The sequence below is a fragment of the Sander vitreus genome, chromosome 15 (genome assembly GCF_031162955.1).
Source record: "Sander vitreus isolate 19-12246 chromosome 15, sanVit1, whole genome shotgun sequence".
Taxonomy (NCBI): Eukaryota; Metazoa; Chordata; class Actinopteri; order Perciformes; family Percidae; genus Sander; species Sander vitreus.
The window spans coordinates 19,935,080-19,958,556 of record NC_135869.1 but is presented as its reverse complement, the minus strand read 5'-3'; the positions used below and the strand labels follow the sequence as shown (position 1 = coordinate 19,958,556).

At 41.5% G+C, this 23,477-nt stretch overlaps 2 protein-coding genes across 2 annotated transcripts; one reads left to right on the top strand and one right to left on the bottom strand.

Moving 5' to 3' along the window:
* The first annotated feature begins 242 nt into the window (after positions 1-242).
* Positions 243-3,565, top strand: noxo1a (NADPH oxidase organizer 1a). Its single transcript, XM_078270093.1, has 8 exons — positions 243-455; positions 539-619; positions 726-798; positions 897-1,080; positions 1,500-1,690; positions 1,785-1,898; positions 2,022-2,139; positions 2,282-3,565. Exons 1-8 carry the CDS (start codon positions 390-392, stop codon positions 3,048-3,050), a joined length of 1,596 nt encoding a protein of 531 aa, XP_078126219.1. The 5' UTR covers positions 243-389; the 3' UTR covers positions 3,051-3,565.
* tbl3 (transducin beta like 3) lies at positions 3,053-23,457 on the bottom strand. The gene is made up of 23 exons (XM_078270092.1): positions 23,284-23,457; positions 23,090-23,141; positions 22,769-22,864; positions 22,452-22,499; positions 22,159-22,300; positions 21,964-22,048; positions 21,022-21,192; positions 20,817-20,892; positions 20,570-20,666; positions 20,212-20,432; positions 19,910-20,051; positions 19,098-19,156; positions 18,784-18,890; positions 18,509-18,644; positions 16,158-16,397; positions 15,494-15,564; positions 14,182-14,338; positions 13,423-13,481; positions 11,854-11,957; positions 10,739-10,810; positions 10,393-10,551; positions 8,652-8,745; positions 3,053-4,797 (listed from the first exon to the last, which is right to left on the bottom strand). The coding sequence occupies exons 1-23, from the start codon at positions 23,313-23,315 to the stop codon at positions 4,416-4,418; spliced, it is 2,802 nt and encodes a 933-aa protein (XP_078126218.1). The 5' UTR covers positions 23,316-23,457; the 3' UTR covers positions 3,053-4,415.
* Positions 23,458-23,477: the final 20 nt, after the last annotated feature.

Genomic DNA, 23,477 nt, shown 5'->3' with positions numbered 1-23,477 from the left:
GAGAACCGCTGTATGACAACGGCAACACAGCCACTGTCTGTTTTCTATGGAAAGGAATGTGACCATAACGTGCTGCCTCTCACACCCATCCCAAACTAGGCTACAATACAGGCTTAACCACTTTGGGAAATAATTAGCCTACGTGTAGGCTAGTTGCTTATATAATTGGTTGCAAGTAGTTTAGAAACGCTGGACTTCCCTGTAAGTGACGAGGATGTATTGTGCTATTGTCTACGTGACGCCACACCTGCGCCGGAAAAAAATATAAATAGCACCTGCCGAGCATCTCTGCTTCAGTCCACAAACCAGAGCGAGGTTGAGAGAATTCTGTCGCAGCGCAATATCACAACTATAGCCTATTCAACACACTCGGTCTCTGTCGGTTCATCATGGAGGCGCAGCGGTATCCCATCAGTGTCCGTATAACTGGAGTAATGCACAAGGAGAAGAGCAAAGTAAGCGCACATGGAGAGAGGTGCTTTATTAAAAATCTGCGCTTCTCAACAGTGTGATTAAAATCTCCATTTTCCTTTTCCAGACCTACATGACATCCGTGCTTTGGTCAGACCAGAATGATATTGTGGTTTACAGGACTTTTCAGGATTTCAAGAAATTTCACGTGAGTTTAAATTGCTGTAGCTCATTTATATGTTGCACATATATTGCAGATGTGGTTGTTGGTTATAAACAAGTCCTTTTTTTTTTTCTTCTTTTCTGTATGACAGAAACAAATGAAGAAGGCGTTCCCACCCGCAAGTAAAAGGAACAAATCCGACAAAACCATCCCCAGATTTCGAGGTATAGTGTTCGTAGTTTACAGCTGCAGTTAATGAGTCACAAAGTGCTGTTACACAGGCTGTTTGGATTCTGACTTCAATCGCCCTGTGTGCTTTCAGACAAAAAGGTGATCCGTGGCGGCCAGAGGAATGGTCCTACAAAGTCACTAGTGCGCCTAAAGTTCTTGCAGAAATATTGTGATGAACTTATGAGCTGCGAGCCGCGGGTCTCCCAGTCTGCAGAGCTCATCCAGTTCTTCCATCCCAAAGACCAGGACCTGCATCCGGAGTTCGCCAAGAACAGGTGGGCTAAACATATTTATAGCGATTTAAATACCATCATTTTGTGTAGGGATGTCTTTAGTCTTTTGGGGCCCTGGAGCTCAAATAAATGTAAAAGTAGTTGGCATTAGAGACGTCAAGCTGCATAAAGCTAGTCTACAGCGAAGTGGCCAGTGGCAGTTCAGATTGTCATGGTGACAAAAACTGTGAAAATAATGCCCAGGAAGAAGAAGAGAAAAAATCCCTTAATTATCCTTTTAAAGCAGACTCTAATAAATATGCATGAAAATAAAGAAATTATTTAGTAGAAACATTATCAAGATTTGTTTTAAACAGAATAACAACTGTACACTACCCTGTTCTACATCTATATCTGCTGTTTTTCTTTTTCTGGAGCCTACATATTTTATCTCTCAATTAACCTGAGTGTGTCCTCCTCAGCATCATGATCATGCCAACAGACGATGAGGTCAGAGCCAATGCTGGACAGGGCAGCGGTGGTAACGTGACCCAGCCGTTCATCACAGAGACATACAGATGTGTGGCCACTTACGAGACCAAAGACATCAAGAACAAACCTTTCAAAGTGGCCATGGATGAAAAAGTAGACGTACTCATCAAAGACAAAGCAGGTGAGCGAGCTTCAGTGTTCTGTTAATGGTTCAAATAGACCTCATTGACCCAAATATACTGAGACCTGTTAAATGTGTGCTTGTGTTGCTTCAGGGTGGTGGCTTGTGGAGAATGAAGACAAGCGGATGGCCTGGTTTCCTGCCCCCTACCTGGAGAAGCTAGATGATGATGGGGATGAAGAGGAAATTGATGGGACTTCTGAAAGAGGTACATGCATAGTTTCAGTTGTACCCAATCTCAAGACATTACACTATCCACATGTAACACATTTGCGTACATAGTGCAGTTTTTAATGACCTTAGTAGTTAAAGTCATTTCTTTCACTCTCAGGAATGCTGTACACTGCAGTCAAGGGCTACAAAGCCACCAAAGATGACGAGATAACCGTGGCCATCGGTACAGTGGTGGAAGTCCTGCAGAAGTCTGACAACGGCTGGTGGCTCATCAGGTATTTAACCCTTTCGTTTTTTCAAACAATATACAAGTGTCATTATAGATTAATTTACCAGGACAAGCTTGTCATAAAAACATTCTCAATGCTTTAAACTCAGATGTCAGCCCTACATTGTCCACTTTGTTGTTTTTAACAGATATAATGGTAAAGGAGGTTACATCCCCACTATGTACCTGCAGCCCTATGTCTACCCTCACATCCGCATGACAGCCCACCACCAAGATCGCCGCTGCTCCTCCTCCTCCTCCCAATTCCTCTCCCCGAGCCTGGAACAGCAGTCCAACCAGCTCAGCCACTCACAAGGAAACCTGCTGCAAATTCCACCCGCCAAGTCTTCCTTACCCCACCCGGCCAAACCATACAGCCAGCAAAGATCACACACTCTAGAGATCCATGCTGAAAATCCTCCTGCTCAGCCTGCAGGAAAAAACGCTGCCCCTGCTACAAACGTTGCCACCTCACCAACGACTGCAAAGTGCACCGCTCCGCCCACAATCATGGTGGCGATGGACGGAGAAGAGGAGAAACGTGGCATTATCCTAAGAGCACATAGCGAGGGAAGCGAGGGAAGCGACAGCAGCGACAGCAGCGATGACCTCAATTCTTCCTGGGCAAAATCCTCGTCCTTCAACCTGAGCCAGAGTTACAACGAGGAACAGCTGCGTTACAGCCGCACGCCTCCGCCCCCCACCATGGCGAACAACCGTCTTAATCCGACAAGCGGCCCACATGGGAAAATAATGATCCCCAGCGTCTCTGATCCCAACCTCTACAAGGGCCCGACAACACCCAAGGTGCCACCCAGACCGCGGGTCCAGGAGATCCTCACCCGGTGTACCACTGTCACACGCAAGAATGCAAACAAAGGCGCCCTGTCACACACACAAACAGAGATAAGTCAATGAAGTTTCTCTTGATGTTAGCTTTATTTTGTAGTTGCAGCATAGTTTAGTTATAATGAAATAATTAAGAGGTATTGCACCAGATGCAATAAGGTTGTTGTGCCAGGACTTTTTTGGTCCCGTTAATGTTGTTTGCATAATCTTTGAAGAGAGATTGCCAACAAGTATGCAGAAAATGTACAATGGCATTCAGTATGAGTGTATATATAACTCATGTCTATACAATCTGTTTTGAATGATCACTTATTTTCCATACTGGAAACCTTGTGTTGTGCCTTATATGCGTTTTGACTGTGCTGAGTGCACAGAGAGAGATGGATTTGTTATTGTGACTGTAGTAAAAGTAAATGTTTGTCTGAAAAACCAGTCTATTTCCTGCTAGCATGTTTAAAGCAAATTCAAGTTGAAGAGTGGAATGTCTGTATAACACTGAACACCAGAGTCTGACCATGTACATGTTGGGTGTATTCACGTTACTGAAGAGCTGGGAACAAATAAAACAATTTTAGGGAACTTGATGTCATCTTCAAATGTCTTGTTTTAAGATTTCTTTTTTTGTTTTAAGTCATGTACTTTGGGACAAGAACGGCAGCACATTCTTACAAGTGAGAAGCTGGGACCTGGAAATGTTTGGCATTTCAATGCACCATTTGTGCAACGGTTTATTCCAAAATCATAACTTTCTGTGTTTGATGACATGCCCCACCCAAGCTTTACTAAGCTAAAAGCCAAAACCTTAACACACCCAACAGTTTCCACTAGACAATTAAGTCTAAAGGCAGTCATGGAGCATGTGAATGACTACTTGGGCAATTTCTTAACAATATGGTACATCACTAATTTTAAATCACAAAGATCTGATTTTTATTTTATAAACATTTGTAGTCATGACATAAAAAACAATCTGGTTATGAAAAGAATCTTTTGTGTTGTGGTTGAGCCAGTAGATCAGGACTACACAACATTGAAAAACTAGACAATGGGTGCTGGTTTCTGCAGTGGGGGAGGATAACCCTGGCTCAATGCCTGGTTGTTAATGCAGGTCTGTCTTCCTTCAGTTTCTCCTCCTTTCTTCCCTAACGTCCACTTTGAGGAAATTAGGATGGTTAAGTTTCTTCAAATTTCTTCTTAAACTCTGAATAGATGAACCGATGCACTTAGTAACTGTCACAAGACACGGGAATGCAAAGAGAGGCCTATTATCTTTATCATCATCCTCATCATCACTCCACACCTGTCTCTCCGTCTCTTCCTGCACTGCCAATCATTCAGTGCGTCACTCCAGCTAAGGGTCCAAGATAAGATAACCCCTCCTGGGTTTTTCATTTTCAGGGAGTGAGTCATCGGTTATCAGCTTGGAGATCCCTGTCAGCTGGCAAAGGTCTGGCATTGTGGGGTGGAAGAAACAGGGAGACATTTCACCTTTACCGTTGTTTGATCCTCTTCTTCCAGCGCTTCCTCTGCTGAGCTTTCCTCACTTTCAGAGTGGTGGTTGCCATTTGTTTTGGTGCTCTCACCGTTTTCTACTCGCCTGCCGTTAGCGGAGGCTTTCTTGGTGGAACTGACCTCATCATCGTCGTCATCCTCCTCTGCTTCTTTAACTGGGCAATTTGGATCTTCATCTTGTCCCCCATCGCTGTCATCTCCATCTCGCTTCTCATCATCGCTGCTGCCCATTCCTTTCTCCTTGTCAATCATAAAGAAAGGCTGTGCAAGAGGAGTGGTATCCATTTCTTCGTCTTGGCCCATGCTAAACAGGACATAACAACAGGGATTAGGGTCATAAGCTTCAAATCAACATGCTAACCTTCGAAACATTACTGTATGTCCAGTTCTGCACTAACATGCATCATCCATGATATACAGTTGTGTTCAAAATAATAGCAGTGTGATTTAAAAAAGTGAATAATGCTCAAAATCCTTAGAATAGCTTTTAATTCCATAATATCAATGCATTGGGACCACTGCACATTAAATTCCAAATCAAAACATGACCAAAATTGATCAAGTTTGTGTTATACCTTTACAGAAAGTGAAGAAAAAGGAATATTAGGCTGTTAAAAAAAATAGCAGTATATGCATTTTTCTTTACAAACTCAAGCATTTACTGTATAAACTGAAAAATGTCTCAAGGGTTTGCTTTACTTTGAATCACTGCACTAATATTTAGTTGTATAACCATTATTTGTGACAACTGCTTCACATCTGTGTTACATGGAGTCAACCAACTTCTGGCACCTGTGAACAGGTATTCCAGCCCAGGACGATTGAACTACATTCCACAATTCCTCTGCATTACTGGGTTTTGCCTCAGAAACGGCATTTCTGATGTCACCCCACAAGTTTTCTATGGGATTGAGGTCTGGGGATTGGGCTGGCCACTCCATAACATCAATCTTGTTCATCTGGAACCTTTCCTTCTGGAAAGACTTTGCTCGCTTACTGGTGTGTTTTGGGTCATTGTCTTGTTGAAAGACCCATTTCAAAGGCATTTCCTCTTCAGCATAAGGCAACATGACCTCTTCAAGTATTCTGATGTATTGAAACTGATCCATGATCCCTGGTATGCGATAAATAGGCCCAACACCACAGTATGAGAAACATCCCCATAACATGATTTTTGCACCACCATGCTTTACTGTCTTCACAGTGTACTGTGGCTTGAATTCAGTGCATGGGGGTCGTCGGACAAACTGTCTGCGGCCTACGGTGGCCCTGAAGTGCAAATCACAACAGCAAATAGAAAAATGCAACAGCAAATCATAAAACACAACGGCAAATATGAAAACACGACAGCAAATCATAAAACACAACGGCAAATAGGAAAACACGACAGCAAATCATAAAACACAACGGCAAATAGGAAAACACTTCAATAAATCATAAAACACGACAGCAAACATGAAAACACGACAGCAAACAGGAAAACACGACAGTAAATATGAAAACACAACGGCAAATATGAAAACACGACAGCAAATATGAAAACACGACAGCAAATAGGAAAACACGACAGCAAATCATAAAACACGACGGCAAATATGAAAACACGACAGCAAATAGGAAAACACGACAGCAAATCATAAAACACAACGGCATTAACTTCTACCGGAAAAGGTAGGGCCTATCTAGCAGAGGAGGGACCCTCCTGACTGGACAGACGGACTGTCTCTCTGTTAAAAGTAGGCACGTTTCTGTGTTTTTCACCTCTCCTTCCTGTTAAAAGACAGACAGTCCATCTGTCCAATCAGGAGGGTCCGTCCTCTGCTAGATAGGCCCTACCTTTTCCGGTAGAAGTTAATGCCGTTGTGTTTTAAAATTTCTTGAAGTGTTGCCATGTAGAAATATCACTTCTACCAAAAAAATTTATTTATGAGGTTAGTGATGTTGGACTGCTATTATTTTTGAACACAACTGTACATCTCTTATCCCTCTTTCACACCAATGACCAGGGTCAGACCAGGGTTATCTGACCCGTGTCATACCCTTCTTTTGTCAATTCAAACCAAGCCAGTCAACACGGGTTGATCCCTGAGGCCTGTACTACGAAGCAAGATTTGGCGTTAACGGGGTAACTTCAGGTTCAACCCGGGGTTTTCTGTATCACGACGGTGGATCACTTGTTACCGGGTTCAATCGCCGTGGTAACTCATGCTGAACACCTAACTTGCTCGGGAGCAGGTTATGTTGGAGATTAGAGATCCACCGGTGTTAAAGCACCGCCTACTGACCAATCAATACTCGATTGATAACAGCGTCACCGTTCTTAGAAGATCCGGTGGAGCTTGGTGCACAGAGAGAGAGGTGCGCTAATAAAAGTTTTATAGTTATAAACATTTAGAGACCGACCGTTAACATTCCCCGATGGATATTTTTATGAAAGATAGATTTTCAGCGGAGGGAATTACGTATAGGCTATTTGTCGGCTTCTTGAGCTGTGTGTTGCCAATGCGCACATCAGTTTGAATTATGTTTTTATATTTTTTATTTGCTCTCACGATCGCTTACCACTGCCAGGGTTGCAACTGAAATACTAGGCTAAAGCAACGACAGTTTATGGAAAGCACAAGTGTAATTATGGTCAGACCTTGTGCCTGACTGATGGGGAAGTGATATTGATAAGCATTGTGATTTACGCATTTATTTTTTTGCCAGCTTTCCTTCCTGTTTTAGGAAGCAATGACTGTATTGCGTTTTGCCTGTAAAACCGTGTCTGCGTTCTTCATATTTATGTAGAAATATAGTTTGCTCTTCTTATGTAAAATATGCAGCTCTGGTAGATGTTTGCAATTGGTCGTGCTGTGCAAACACCGCCTCTTTTATGTGAACGCTGGATTGGGAAACCCTGGGTTGACTGAACTAGTTGTTAACCACCGTCGTGACACAGCTTAGTTAGGTGAAGTCGGGTAACTGAAAGAAATCCAGGACATGTTGATCTTGATTCGTAGTACAGGCCTCTGGTCATGATAATTCAGATACGACCCGGGAGCAATGCATACCAATTAACTCACGTGCTGGAAATGCGGGGGGGTTTACACGTCATATTCAGTGAACAGCTAACATTGTCACATACACCAGTCCAGCTGTACACTACCAGAAAGTGTACGACAAATCCATCGATCAACGGGGGCAAAACGAAAGATTCCGGCATCACTTACTCCCACAACATGAGAGAGCAGCTGTGTAAGAGTAATACAAATGTATTTTCATACGTTTACGTTCTAAAGTACAGTTAGACAAAATCAATGTTTTTTTTTTTTTTTTTTTTTTTTCAAAGTGTGCGGTGACCTGTGACGTCTGTTCGCCCCCATTTCCAACCAATGACATCATTTGTCCTGCCCCGGTTGTTGGTTGTGTGTAATTCATATTGAAATCGAACCATGTCCGACCTGCTTCGAACCCACCTCTCGACCTGGGTCGCAAAGTTGAGTGGGTCAACATGGGTTAACCCTTTCAAACACAAAGTCAACTCTGGTTCAACCCTGGTGGAGCCCTCGGTCTGAAAGTGATATTACATTTAAGGCTTATGATGCAACGGTTCAGTACGGTATCAGTTTCACCTTCCACTGCACTCGGATGGCCCGACAGTAAAAATAGTTTTTGTAAACAGTGAAGGCTTCATTCAGAAAAGGAAAAATGTAGCAGCATGCCAGGTTCAATGCTAAGAATGCTGCTCCGCCACTTTTTTCTCTTCTGGATTCATGCATGATAGAAACAAGTCTGTTTTTGTTTGAGGCTTTGACTGAAACGGTTAGACATCTATCTTATGACATGTTATCCCCACATAATATCTTGTTACTAAGGAGAAGGACCAAAATGGTGCTGAACTCAACACTGATTGCAAGGTGCTGTGGTGGGCAATCGCATACATGGAAGCACACATTCCTTGTAGATCAATTTGTAATGTGAAGTTTGTTTTTCTACTATTACCTGTCTCATCGTATTGTAAACCGCTGCACAGGGTTTTGGTGTATGATAAGCCTTTAAAAGTATTCATCTTTTACTCCAACTGGACTTCCTAGATCATATTTCCTTGTCTCTCTGGTACCATAAACATCACCCACCCACCCACGTAGCCCCATGCGCTGTTTTAACGGCTCTCACCTGGATGGTGCTCCGGCCACTCTCATCTTCTGCCACATGTAGTTCAAAAACATGGACGCCTGCAGCAGATTGCCAATCCTCTGCATGTGTCTCTCTGTGGGAGAGAAAGAACAGTTAACATTATTTCAGCCCAAATTTTAACTAGGAACCGCTTCAGCTAGAGGGATCCAGCAATGGTGAGATGGGTAATAGGAAACCTAAGCTTGCTTCCATATATAATAATGTCATGTTTACACCCACTTTGCCTATATAAACAAGAGTTTACTCTTTGTATCTTGTACATTGTGTTTATACTTAGACTGTCCCAAAGATAAGAAAGGAGTCACTCTTGAACAAATACCTCCTCTTTCTGTTTCTCCAGTTTACCACATGCTACAGTCAAAACCCTACTGCCAGAGTCTTGCATTGGCTCTAAATGTATGTCACTGTGAGCCTCCCAATCATGACACTAGAGATGTTCAGATACCATTTTTCCCCTCCTGATACAGATTCCAATACCTGAACTTATGTTCCAGCTGATACAGATCCGATACCAGTGTGTAAAAATAGAAGTAAATAAATAAATAAATATATATTAGTGCTGTCAAACGATTAAAATATTTAATTGCGATTGTCATAGTTAACTCGCAATTAATCGCACATTTTTATCTATTCTAAATGTCCCTTGATTTCTTTTTGTCCCATTAGTTTTTCTCATTTTAATGCTCTTAACATGGAAAAGTGGATCGGCCTGGCTTTGACGAGGGGGCGCAGAATTCGCATAAGCTGTCTGCTTGGCCTTCAAGTGGTATTTCAGACTGGACGTGGCGCGATGATAGCTCAGTTCAGGAGAGTCAAAACACACAGATCACTTTGGTCTTGTCAATGGAACCATTTGGCAACTTTTTAAAAGTAAACTTTCCATTTAGAATCTTATTGGCATCCATTTTGGCGTCTCGCGCTCGCCATCCACTCAAAACGTAACGTTAGCCTACTACTCTTTGGCCGGCTCGCAAGCCCAAACAAGTGTGTGCGGCGTGCCTGTTGTTTTGTTTCCGGTCTAGCTAGATCCGGTGTGGTGTTGTAGTTTTTCTAACGTTACTAGTTGTTGCAACAGCATGTGAAAAAAACGACAAAGTTTGCTAGGCCAAAAAGAATGTTAATCTCGCGATAAAACAACTGACGCCATTAAAATGGGTTTGCGTTAACGCCGTTAATAACGCGTTTAACTGACAGCACTAATATATATTATTGGTGGGGTTTTCAAGTGTAAAAATACTGGTATTGGTATCTGAACAACTCTACACGACACATCCATCTAACAACGGAGGCAAAACCAAAGCTTTGTCATTTTCTTTGTGGGAGAGTCCGTGCAGTGACTGCAACATGACAGCGGTCTTTAAACACATTCTTTAAACCCTTTTGTGTACATCCAATAACAGTCAACAAACCAGCTTTATAGTTTGTGTGTACATTTCTTTGACACTTGTTATTGCTTTTGCCAACTAAGATGATGCTCTTTGTGTCCTCGATTCCAATCTCAATTTCATTATTATTTATCATCAGTGTATTTTATATTTTATCAACTGCATGCCAGCACAATTATTTAGTCCCATTTAGTTTCGTTTCTTAAATTATCTACTTTTAATTGTCTTAAGGTGTGGGGAGAGGCATTGTGTTCATAATACACAGTCATAATAGGTGTATCTTACAATACACACACACACACACACACACACACACACACACACACACAGCTGACCTGTGTATGGAATGAGTCCCTCGAGGTGGGTTCGGGCACCCTGATACTGCAGGATCTCCTCAGGCGGCAGGTGTGTGAGGAGCACCTGGAGGACGGCCTGGGCATCCTGACAGTTTCTGGCGTTGGTGTTCCACACAGCACAGTAGCGCAGGAGCGACTCTGGGTGGGGTTTAAGTCATAACAGGGTCGCGTGTGGAGTTTTGAAGGTGGACAAGGGAAGGAAGTTAAGAAACAGACTTTATTACTCTTTCTTAATTTCTTCTTCTTTACTTTTAGAAGATTTTGTTTGCTTGTCGAATCTGTATTCCATCATAAGACTGATTGACAGACACTACAGATCTTTTACCTTTCTGATCCACTCGGAGTTTCAGTACCGTCTTCTCCAACAGCTCGCCGCTATTCTCCACCTGACGGATTGCTAGAAGCAACAGAGAACAACATGTCATGGAGGTACATTTAATTATGTTATGTTTGTAATAGTGACTGTGGTTTGATGTCCTCGCATCATTTTTGGTTGAAACATTATGAATTGTGTCCGTGTAGAATAAAAGAAGAATTTCTTGAAGGGGCAGAAGTGTGCAGCTATTTGTTGGTTCTTTAGTTTGTGATGTCGCACTGTGTTATTTCACAGAAAAGGAAACATGAAGAATATGCCTTCGGAGTAGTAATGGCACAGTCTCATCTGGTGCCACTGAAACAGCTTCCTTTTAAAAAGGTAATAATTCTTATATTATTAATCCAATTATTAATTACATAATCACTTATAATACCATTTATATAATTAACACTGGTGTGTGGAAACTGTATTATAAACAATTTTAGGATTACAACCCTGGAAACTTCATATTCTTGCATGACTAGGTGTGATACCATCTTGTATCACAACAAGACTGATAACGTACCAGCTGGATAGACACTCGCCTCAGTCTGGCATGAATGTTGTTGGCATGCGTGTGTGACACTGACGTGATGTTTGCTGTCGAGACGACTAGTTAGAGTAACATTATGAACGACCTGCGACCCAGAAACTTGGGACGGGACAAAAGAGCACGAACATTGTGGAATCCAGGTGGCTTTTTGTTTTTATGTTCACAGGCTTATTTGAAATAGCGTAATAGTGTGCTGTGTATGCATGCTCGGGTGACTCAACTCTTAAACATGAGCAGCCATCCACGATGAGAGATGACAGATTGATGAACAACCACTGGTCAAACAATGAAGGTGAAGGTGTACAGAGGAGATATAATGCAGGACAAACACTACAGAATAACTTGAAAACCGTGTGTAAACCATGTGTACACTTTGTACATGCAAGAAATCAGTAAATGTTGGAATAGCCAAAGTGGAATAGGAGCATCCAGGTAGCCTCGCGGTTTAAGGCGGTGATGCTTCCTATCTCTCTTTCCCGTCAGGTCTTAAGTGTCCACTGGTCAACCCAAAAGAGTTTTTAGCACAAAGTACCTTTGATCACAGTGAGCACGGTGTGAGGCTGGTCCAGTGATATGGCGAGACCCAGGGCCTTCAGGTACTTCTTCTCATGGAGCAGGTTGGACAACTCCTGCTGCCTTCAGACACAACAAACACACATGTTCATACAGAGACACATGCAAAAATATTTGTGTAAAGATCCTCAATATTCCTTGACTATGGATAGAAACTGGATACCAACACATAAGGATTGACAGATGAATACATAAAGCCCATTAACTGTAGGTAAAAGTGGGATGTGCCTCAATTTGGTTTCAGCTCTGGTAAAACTTTCCCCATAAAAAAACACTAAGTGAAATATACACAAACGTCTGCTTTTCACATCAAAATGTCTTGACTATATCAACTATTTCACTACAATAATAAGGTGTAGCATCTTTTATTCTAAGACATCTTGTATGACAATAAATTATTTGTTACCCAGGCTGGCGTAAAACATGAACACATACTGTATGTCTGAGTGCATGGCACATCAGTGAGCAAACATATGCAGTAGATTCATTAAACACTTAATCACGTAATTAAATAATCAAATTGTGGGAGACCTGAAATTCCCTCCTCCTTATAAGAAAACACACACATGCGGCCCTGACCTTTGCCCGGCTTGACCTGTGACCCAGCAAAGACCTACCCTAACACAGTCTCTGTTTATTCATTGGGCGACAGTGACTGGGAGTGATTCTTCCAGGATCTCTGACAAAAAGACAACAAGACTTTGTTGGTCCACCACTTCAGTCGGAGGATGGAGGGCAGAATGACACATCTGATCAATTGTTCATATCTAAAAGACTCTGGGCACTATTTTAATGATCTAACGATCAGGTGCATTTAGGGCGTATACGAATCCACTTTTGCTTGTTTAAAAGGCGGAAAAAAGGGTCTGTGCGCCAGGCGCATTGTTCAAAAGGGTTGTACTTAGTGTCTTAATTAATCATAGGTGTGTTTTGGCCGTAACATGCAATAAACCAATCAGAGTGTCATCTCCCATTCCCTTTATAAGCCAAGCGTGTTTGTACCTTGGCGCATTGCTATTATGATGGCGGATTTTCTAAGCAGGAAGGAGAGATGTTCAGGAGAAGAAACTGATCTGCTCGTGCGTGAAGTGAAAGCACGCGAGCAGATCACATCATAATACCATTTCACATTTTTTATCTTTTGCATGTTTGTGTGCTGCTGAGCGTCCCTGTGTGTGTAACAAGCATAGTGTGCGCGCGCTGTGCACGAGCCTAGGCAGATTTTACTAATGCGCTGTTAAAATAACAATGAAATGCTGTGTTATTGACTTCAGACCAGGTTTTTGTTGGTCAATGGCGCAATCACTTCCCGCTGCCTCAAGATAGCAATATGCCAAGAATGCACCTCCCTGTAAGACCAGCACGCCCATTGGCACACAGATGGGCGCAGGTGCATTTGCTATTTAAACGACGTGGACGCTGGACGGGAAATTGACAACTGCGTCGGTCTTAAACTAGCAAAGACACTTGTGTCGGGCTCTGTGCTGCGCCGAGTGCAAGATAGGGCCCAATGTTGTGTGTAGCTTACTTGAGTATCAGATCCTCCTGCTTGGCCTGCTCCTCTGCCAGCTCTACTTCAGTCACATCCTAGCAGCGGACAAAAGAAAATTGTGGTCATATGTTGATCCCTGCAGGGAAAATTCCTATTTTCCCCGAGAGAACAGAGGGGTCAGTTATGGCGCTTATCCACGGCTAGTACCAGCTCTGCTCGGCTTGGAGAAGAACGTCAAAGGTGTGTTGTTTTTGATTCCCGGCATGTAGCTGTTGCCACAGCCAAAAGACTATTTCAAAATGGCGGGTTTGTTCAGGACACCCCAGTCTGACGCTAGCAACGATGACCCAGTGATTAGTGACGATTCTCTCCGACCAATCAGTAGTCTGCAGAGATTTCACGTCACCTTTTGGTATCGCCTCAGCCCGCTTGGAACCTCGACGGAGGTGATACTAAAAAAAGTACCTGTTAGCAGGTACCAGGGACTTTTTTTCATAATGGAAAACCAAAAAAGGCGAGTGGAGTCGAGGCAAGTCAAGCAGATACCATGTAATGGAAAAACGCCATTAGAGAGCAAGGTCAACTAAAAACAACCAACTAGATAAGATACTATACTATATTTACTATATTTTATATTTATATAACACTAATAGCAAGACAGGAAAAACTCTTTGCTTTTCTTAATCTGGCAATCAATACTTTTCAATTCTATCTGAAGTTTATAGAAGTTTGATTGCTAACCGATCCAGCTCTACTCTCTGTTTAACAGGTGACTATGAGTCAAATCACACTTACCACCCACACGGTGATGTTAGAGTCTGCTGAACCAGTCACCACCTTGTCGTCTTTGCGGCTGACATGGAGACCCCACACTTTGTCCTGGTGGGCGTCCAGCGTCTTTACACACTCGTTGGTCTTTATGGTCCACAGCTTTACTAAGCCATCTGAGCCACTAAGGACAGAGCATCAGTTGGAAGAGTTGAGTCACAACTGTGTCAACAGTAAGCATTTTATTTAAACATGCTACATGGCCCGACATGCAGAGAGACAGAAGCAGGTGGATCCACAATAACGCAGATACATTTGGAAACACAAACTGTCCCGAATCTAAACTACATGCTTATTCTAATGAGTGTGTTGTGTGTTCACACTGGAAAAGTAGCAAAATAAAGTATTCTCAAAAAGGGACAGAGACAATTAATTGATTAGCTGTTCGACAGAAAAATGGTCTGCAAATATTTTGATATTATATCAAATCATCGTTAGTTGTTTAATGAAGCAAAAATGGCAAATATTCTGTGATTCAAGCCTCTCAAATGTGAACATTGCTGCTTTTCTGTGTTTTATGTCATTTTAAACCGAATATTGTTTGCTTTTAGACTGTAAGTTTGACAAAACAAGGCATTTGAAAAAGTTATCTTGGGCTCAGAACTTCTGACAGGCATCTTTCACTATTTTCCGACAATTTACAGACTGTACGAATTATCAATTAATCGAAAATATAATTGGCGTATTAATCAATACTGAAACTAAGCATTGGTTGCAGCCCTTTACGCAAAACAGTCAGCATGCAGACTAACAAATCATTGTGAATGCCTGGTACTGAAACAGCTCCAGAAACTATTTTACTGTCTCTTCGTTCAGAAGAGTTTAATTGGCAGTGGCGTCATAATAATAATAATAATAATAATAATAATCACAGTTTGACTGTCTTTTCTAATTTCCTGTTTGTATAAAACAGTAAGGTATGTTGATTTCTTGTATACCAACTTTAATAACAGTATACTATAAAAAATGTTATATAAAGATAAGTATGAAAATGCGACACAGCCATTGTTTGTATGTGTCAAGGGTTTTCCTACCACACTGGTGATTTATTATCATTTTCTAAAAGTTTGTTGTCGACATTCAACATCATCAACACCAAAACAGAAAATTGCTTTGATTTCTTCCATTGGTTATAAATAGGCCACTTCAGCCTACAGCTAGTTTTCGATTCAATTGCCTCTGCATATTGTTATGCAATCAAAAATGAAGGAAAAAGAGATAACATTAAAAAATTTACTTTTATGGAGAAAAGCTTTGCATGAGTGGTAGGTGGGGTTACCTGGTGAGCAGCTGAGTGCCTCGGCTCACAAAGATGACCTTCAAAACCGATGCATCGTGACCCTCGAATGTCTTGAAAAAATAAGAACAAAACAAACAATCATATAATTTTTGCTTTCCAGCCACAACTTTTTTCCCACAATTCTGGAAAAAAAAAAAAAATATAATAATTCTCACTCACTCATATTAAACTTTGACAAACAAGTCTGTGTTATCATAATTACTCAGGTCTAACATAGGGCTGGGCGATATGGAGAAAATCAAATATCACGATATCTTTCACCAAATATCTCGATACCGCAACGATATTGTAGTATTGCCTATTGGTCCTTCACAAAATATTCACACAATGAGATTTTTGATAAATAATCATCAGTAATGTGGATATAATGACTAAGTGGGTAAAGGCAAATAATAAAACAGTTACAACAGTCTGGTAAGTTCAGAAAATGACATAACTTTACTGTAATGCAGCCTTTAAAACCAGGAAAAGACAACACTTATGCCATATATAGCTCTAGTCTCACACCACAGTGAGAGATATGATGTCATAACCTGTCAGTGTGAAAATGGACACTGATAAGGTAGGGAACTTACTGTACATACACAATTTATGTCTGCATTCACTTTATATGACACATGCACACTTATCCATCGGGGCCCACCTTCAGACAGCTGAAGTCTTGCAGGCTCCACAGTTTGGTGGCGCCGTCTGCGGAGGACGTGGCCAGCACCTGGTCGACAGGAGAGAAACAGACGGCCCAGACGCCGCGACGGTGGCCCCTAAACACCCCCAGCAGGCCCACGTTCCCCTCCCCCGCCAGCGACCACAACTTGGCCGTGCGGTCCTGGGAGCCTGAAGCCAGCAGTTTGTCATTGGGTGACACTGCCACACTGTTGACATCCTGGAGGGAGGGAGATAAGGAAGTGAGGGATCACTTTTCAAGTTTATGAGATTTTAGTAAATGTAAGTTTGAAGAAGGAATTTTATTTTATTTGACAAAGAAACGGTGCTGAGAAACGAGATGGAAAAGAAAAAAAAAAAAAAAAAGAGGGTGTTGGACAGAAAAAAATGTGAATGCATAAAATTGCATTTCTTTCAAGAGATTCTCTGAATTCCTCTCACTAGACTGCCTCCAGTGGCACCTCACTTTTGGGATTTACATCTTACAGTATAGCCCCTTCTCCATACACATGGGCAGGCTTGACTTGGTTTGACATGTCAGCCCAGTACAGTAGGGCTTAGCATCTCCGTTACAACAGGGCCACCCGCTTGAAGGGGTCTCTTTAACTGTAACACGCTTGTCTTGAGTCGATGACGTTTAAAAGCAGAATGCTGTCAAAGGAGCGGCTGTAAAAACGGTGGATAAAAACATTTAATTTCCTATGAATTCTACACAGTAAAGTCACCCAATATTCGTCGTCACATCCAAGGCAAGACGTCATATGTGTTTCCTGGACGTTTTCCATGACAACAAAGGATAGGACAGATGCTGCCGATTGACAGATTGTCGATTGGTGTGTCTTACATCCTGAGTCAGGAATGTGTACGTCGAACAGGAATTTATGGTGTTGAAATTTGACTTCCCTTTATGACGGTATATACCATTATATAGTATATGCTTAGTTTATTATTATTGTTTAAGCAGAAGTGTTCTCTTACAGATGGATTAGGGGGAACTCATTTCTAACTTTCTAACTGCATTTTTTCTTGCAATCCATTTATTGTTTGTTTTATAAAACGCATGAAAATAGTGAGAAATTTCCCATCACACTTACCCAGAGCTCAAAGTGACACCTTTAAATGTCTTTTGTCTGACTAACCACAAACCACAAATCCACAAACCTCAAAATGATTCAGTTTACTGTAATTTAAGGCAAGGAAAAGCAACAAATCCTCACTGGGTTTTAACCACGTGGGCATTTGCATTACAGGTTTCAGACAAGTAAAGTATGTTGTATGTTGTGCAGCAGTGCAGTGGGAGGAAAGCATAGAACTACAGACTATAACTGAAACTACAATACTGGATAACAGTTTCTAGAAGTGGTCAGTCTACCGAGACATTTGAACTGTGAGTGCTGTGCATCCTCATTCCAGAGTCCTTTATCTCCCTGCATCAGTCCAAATGCTCAGACAACTATTCCCCGGACAGAGCTTAGCTGAGCTATCAGAACGCAGAGCAGGCAGTAAGACTTTATGACATTGGCGTGACGTGTCAATAACCTTTCTTCAAAATACAGAGAAGCTGTCAATGATGCAAGGATGGACCATCCAATTCTTTGTAGGGATCAACCGATACTGGTTTTTCAAGGCCTATACCGATTATTAGTAGTTAATGAAATCGATAACCGATATTTGGAAGTGATATGTATTTACAGTGAAAATGAAAATCTTTAACTTAAAATTAAGATCTTCAGACTCAGTGGTGAGTGAAACCGAAGCAAAGGGAAAGACACAGAGATGTAGCGCAGCCAAAATACCACACCTTTTAATTAATTAACTTAATCGGTTATCAGGCAAATAAAATGCTGATACAGATAATAGGCAAACTGCCAAAACACGGCCCGATAATCGGTCAGGGCCGATAATCGGTCACTTCTGAGCTTTTGTTCTTAAACGGCTACAAGAATGCACAAACCTTAACCACTTAACAGCAATCTCATTTCAAAAGTTTTTCCTGTCCTTCAAATTTGTAGACACACCCTCACACATCTTGTTAGTGCACTTACTTACTATCTCAGGAATTGGTTTTCATTTGCAGCTGACTAAAAGTGTGGCTGTTTTTTTAATGTGATCATGTAAAAGCCCACTGGATGGTTTTGGGGAACATATCATGCAACCCACTCTTAATTGTTTTATCACATGGTATCTAATGAAGGATTAAATGCATTAGAAATAATATTTTGCAGGAAGTTTAGCTCTAAACTGTTCTGTAACTTGTCTTCTACACTATGCAAGCTATCATACTAATTGTTGCAGGATTTTTCTTCTTCCAGAAATGTGGAGTGCCAGTACCTTATCGTGTGCCTTCTCTGTGGCGCGGGGGGTCAGCTGATGTACGTCCGCCCCTGTCGTAGATAAGTCTGCTGGTAGATCCCACACCTTCACAGTACAGTCCTGACTGCCAGACACTACAAAAGATGCTTTCATTCTGGACACAAAGATGGAGAATCATTACCACCACACAGACTCATTGATTTCTTTTTATTTACAACCATTTTTACCATCTAACTCTTTGCCTGTGTTGGTACATGTGACAAGAAACACACGTTTGACTGCAGGAATGTTACCTGGAGCAGGTGATGGAGCCCACAGCGTTAGCGTGGTTGGAGCCTTGAGCCACACAGTGCACCTGTCCACTGTCACTATCCATCTGCCACACACGCACTGACCTGTCCTAAAGACAAAGACACAAGACGCAAATGTTATTGTTGGCTTAAAAAGCGTCTCTATTTGTAGAATAGCCCATGTGCATTGAGGTTTGTGGGTTTGTGAAAGCATGCATTTGCAGGATGCCTTAACAGAGTTTGTGCACAATTACTGTTTCCTTAGTTTCTATTCAATGTGTGCAGTGTTGATGGAAGTTGCACAGATGTGTGCTCACCTTCGCACAGCTCGCAAAGAGAAAACCCTTTTTGAACACGTCCAATGAGAGGACAGTATCTGTGGACAATAAACACATAAAAAATAGCTGTGAATGTCAGAGTAGATAATCATCTCTCTAACCGGTTACTTTTTAACACCGGCCCCACCCACTGAATTCCTAGGGTTCTGGTTCCTCTAATGATGGCTTTAATCCTGCCATGATTTATAGAGCTTCTACTCTCAAGTTTTGCTGTGCTGTGTTATTAAAGATTTATATGAGTTTAATAAAAAAAATTGTCTTTTCTTAAATTATTTTGAGTGTCTTTTGAGTTGAATTTGCTATTTTGAGTAAAGAACTTAGCAAGTTTGTTACAGTTACGTTCTCTACCAATAAAAGGTTATTATTATTATTATTATTATTATTATTATTTATTTGATATTATCAATCAGTCAGCCTTGTTATACAAACACACATTTACTTTTCTTAAGACTGGTCATTATGGCCAGTGTGGCAATATATCTATAATTGTAGTGAGATTTTCAGTCCCAGTCACCCAGGTTTCTCCAAGTCATGTAAGAGCTACTGCAGCTTTTAGAAACTACAGAAGTATTGCAAAAATAGACTGAAGAATGCCTGTTTTACCTATATTAATAGTTATTACAGTGTCTGACACAGAACCATTGACACAGATAAATGAATCAAATTAAGAAAAAAATATTGATTACACATCTTTTGCTTTTTTAGCAATTTGTAAACAAATATAAAAACTGCAATGCATTTCACGTCTAGGTATAGGCTTACACACACGCTGCCCTCTGCTGGTGACTGACCTGTGTGTCCATAGAGGATCTGGCAGCTGTTGGTGAGCAGCTCAAACACCTTCAGTTGGCAGCTGTTGGTGGCCACCACGATGTGGCTGTCCCCTTTACCCAGAAACTTCACGTCCAGCACTTCGTCATTGTATCCCACAAACTGTGAGAGGGCGCACAGTTAGAGCAACGGAGGAAAAGTGTCCTTTATGTATAAATAATAACAATAACAGAAGCTCTGGATGACTGGAGGCTATTTTGACGTTCAAAATTAACAAAAAATAAAAATAAAAATAAAAATCAACCTCAACATCAGTACCCACCTGCTGCTGTGTGGTGAGACCAGGCAGCTGGTAGAGCACAATGTTGTGCTCTGCTGTGACTGTGGCCAGTCTGGAGGAGGCGGGGAGATGAAGGAGAAACGTAAGACTGCGGGGGTCGTCATCCCTCTCCTCCTCCACCTCAGAGACAGCGGTGAGGGGGGAGGGGAGGGTCTGGGTGTAGACACAACGCGCTGTGCTGGCCTCCCATACTCGCAATACACCTACAGGTAAGGAAGGGAGAAGAGGTGAGAGACAGAGACGTTTAAAGAAAAGCTCTGAGGAATTGCTGTCACACAAAAGCTGACAGCTCAGGCGCGGCAACACAGATTATCGATTTGGGACGATTCAAGATGTGAACCTTTGCTTCCAGCAGTGATGAAATGCAAGTCTTTGCTCTTCACTCCAATCTCAGACAAGTCCTTATCCTCAGGCAGCAGCACAACACCCTCCACAGCCTACACACACACACACACACACACACACACACACACACACACACAGTAATTTTCCAAGATGAAGAGTATAAAAAGTTTTTGTATTCTTTGTTAATCAAATGAAACATTGGTATATGCAAAGAATGAATATCCTCCAGTTTACAGTCTTACCTCGTAGACTGGCACAGTTCTCTTGGCTTTCCGAGTCTCCAGGTCCCACACTGTACAGATCTTGTCCCTGCCAGAACTACAAATGCAGGTTGGCACACAAATATAGCAAGAAGAAGAAATGTGTAAAAAACTCAGCATTAGAAGCTCAAACACCTAAAATGTTGTCAATAACAGCCCATCCATTGAGTGGCTGAGTATACGGTACCTGACCATGGTGCCACCATCGGGGCTGAAGCTGAGCGAGGTGACAGCGCTGTAGTGGCTCTGCAGCACACACACACACCGGCTGGAGCGCAGGTCCCACAGCCGAATGCCACAGTCTAGAGAGGAGGAGAAGAGCTGCAGCCTGCTGATGTCTGGATGGAACTGGACCAGGCTGCCAAGATACACAGAGTTTGGTTACTGATCTTAGTTATTTAGGTATACAATCAGCATCTTTCACTTAACCTAAAATCTATAACTTTCTATGACTTTTCCGTTTATAGATACTCCGCTACAAAAATGTATACTTTTACTATATATTATTAAAGAAACATCAAAAGACACTAACTTTAAAAACACCCAGTATTGGAATATATGAAAATGTGATTTTACTGGCCTTCAACACCAGCAAACAAAGTACATCGCTCAAATTCTATTAGTTAATGATTCAGAGTTATGGCAGATAAAAATCAACAGTTCTTTGATGATGCTTAAAGCAATTCTGAGCAATTTAATGCTCTGGTATTTCCTTACTTCACTAAGGCTGACTACAGAAAACGGAATGGGTACTGAACCTCCATATGTTTTTAGTACCGCCTGAAATGTATTCGTAGGACACTGTATCAACAAATGTCAGGTCCAGAGATTTGACGTCTGATGTCTAGTCATGTAATCTTGTGTACCCTATTCATTTATCAAAAAGCTTTTGATTTAAATCACACTTTTGCCAATTTTAGACTATTTCATCAGGGCAAAGTTAGCAGTATTGCCATTTTAACTCTGGAACTTTGGCTTCTTTTTTTTTAAATGAGAAAAAAAGATTTGTATAAAAACATGTATGCATGCATCTCAAAGTAATGTGTGTGTGTGTGTGTGTGTGTGTGTGTGTGTGTGTGGGGGGGGGTATTATTCAAAGCATTTCTTGTTCATTAATATCTGAACTTACTGCACAACTCCAGATGAGCCTTTAAGGTTGTGGGTGCAGTACTGCTTCACCACATCCCAAAGCTTTATAGTGCCATCACAGCCACCTGCAAGACAACAAGAAGAACACTCTGAAAACTGTACAATGCGTATGTAGCAGAGATCAGGCAGAAACATGTGACACCAAAGACAAAACTTGTTGTCATTAACTGCTGACCTGTTGCCAGGAGTGTAGAAGTAGAGTCAAAGGTCATACTGGCTACAGGAACAGTATGAATAGCCCTCCAGGAGCGAGTACACTGAGCTTGCCTCCAGTCCCACTGCTTTAGCAGCAGAGCTCTACTAGCTGTAACCAGCATCTGTGGTGGGAAACAGAGCAGAGACACACACACACACACACACACACACACTGAATACTCTTTTTACAGGCTTATAGAAGAACATACAGTGAAAAACATCCAAATTCACAGCATGACTAAAGTAATGACAGGCGCTTGAGATGTGCTTTACCTCATCATCACAGCTGAGTGTGAAAGATGTAATGTCCTCTTGATCATCCTGCAATTACATAATTATGAAAAAACAAAATAGATTATCAGGATTTTCCAATTAACAGTCCAAAACACCAAGATATTCAAGTTACAGTGAAACAATTTGCAGCAAATCTTCACATTTGGGAAGCTGTAACCAGAAAATGTTTAACATACTTAGTTTACTAAATCCCTTAAATTGTTATCAATAAAATGGAATTCAATTAAATGTTGCTTAACTTTCAGTTGATCAACTTATCAATTTGTTTTAGCTCTGATAACTCATTCTGTACTCACATGCTCCACACTGTGGACGATCTTCCCTGTGCTTATCTCCAAAACGTTGACACGAGATCCACAAGTGCAAAATATGTACTTTTCATCTTTGCTGATCTGGAAAACAGACAGACAGAGAGGTTCAAGGGCCAGGTAGTTCCATCCTAGGAATTAAAGGTCATCATGTCACTTGTAGGTCCCCACCTTTATGGAAGTGCAATATTAAGTCACTAAAGTCCTTTAAGATAATTTAAGGCTGGTAACGTTACAACATGTAACGTCAATGTACACTGATTTCAGCAACAGACACTTCAGACACAAAACACAAGGCAGGAAACTCACCTGGACTTTTCCTCCTTTGTAAAAAGGTTCAATCTTGCTTTCGACAACATAACTGTAAGGGCATAACATAAATATAACTGTTAGCTGGCCCAACTTTAACTGACACTTTAGCCAAAAAAGGTTACCCTAGCTACCCAACCTAGTGTTAGCCAGCTAGGGTAGCAGCCTGCACGTGCAATATGTCAAAAACTTACTTTGTTTTGAATTGAAGGTTGGTATTTGCCATCTTGCTCACGTAAAATACCCAAACTTAAATATTTAGGTAGCTTTGGTGATGTAAATTACTTATTTCTCACTTCACACGTTGCCTGAAGTCAACACATCCATCCCGCATGTTGATACCCGAGTCGCACTCCTTGTACGTCATCTGAGCGCACTGAGCTGTGAT

What these genes read in the sequence shown, in the direction of transcription:
- noxo1a (XM_078270093.1), top strand. Translation starts at nt 390, where the DNA reads ATGGAGGCGCAGCGGTATCCCATCAGTGTCCGTATAACTGGAGTAATG. An exon ending in CCGGAGTTCGCCAAGAACAG is followed by an intron (nt 1,081 to 1,499) that starts GTGGGCTAAACA and finishes TGTCCTCCTCAG; the next exon opens with CATCATGATCATGCCAACAG. An exon ending in ACTCATCAAAGACAAAGCAG is followed by an intron (nt 1,691 to 1,784) that starts GTGAGCGAGCTT and finishes GTGTTGCTTCAG; the next exon opens with GGTGGTGGCTTGTGGAGAAT.
- tbl3 (XM_078270092.1), bottom strand. Translation starts at nt 23,315, where the DNA reads ATGGCAAATACCAACCTTCAATTCAAAACAAA. An exon ending in GAACTGTGCCAGTCTACGAG is followed by an intron (nt 20,667 to 20,816) that starts GTAAGACTGTAA and finishes GTGTGTGTGTAG; the next exon opens with GCTGTGGAGGGTGTTGTGCT. An exon ending in GGCACTCAGCTGCTCACCAG is followed by an intron (nt 14,339 to 15,493) that starts GTAACCCCACCT and finishes CTCTGTCCTTAG; the next exon opens with TGGCTCAGATGGCTTAGTAA.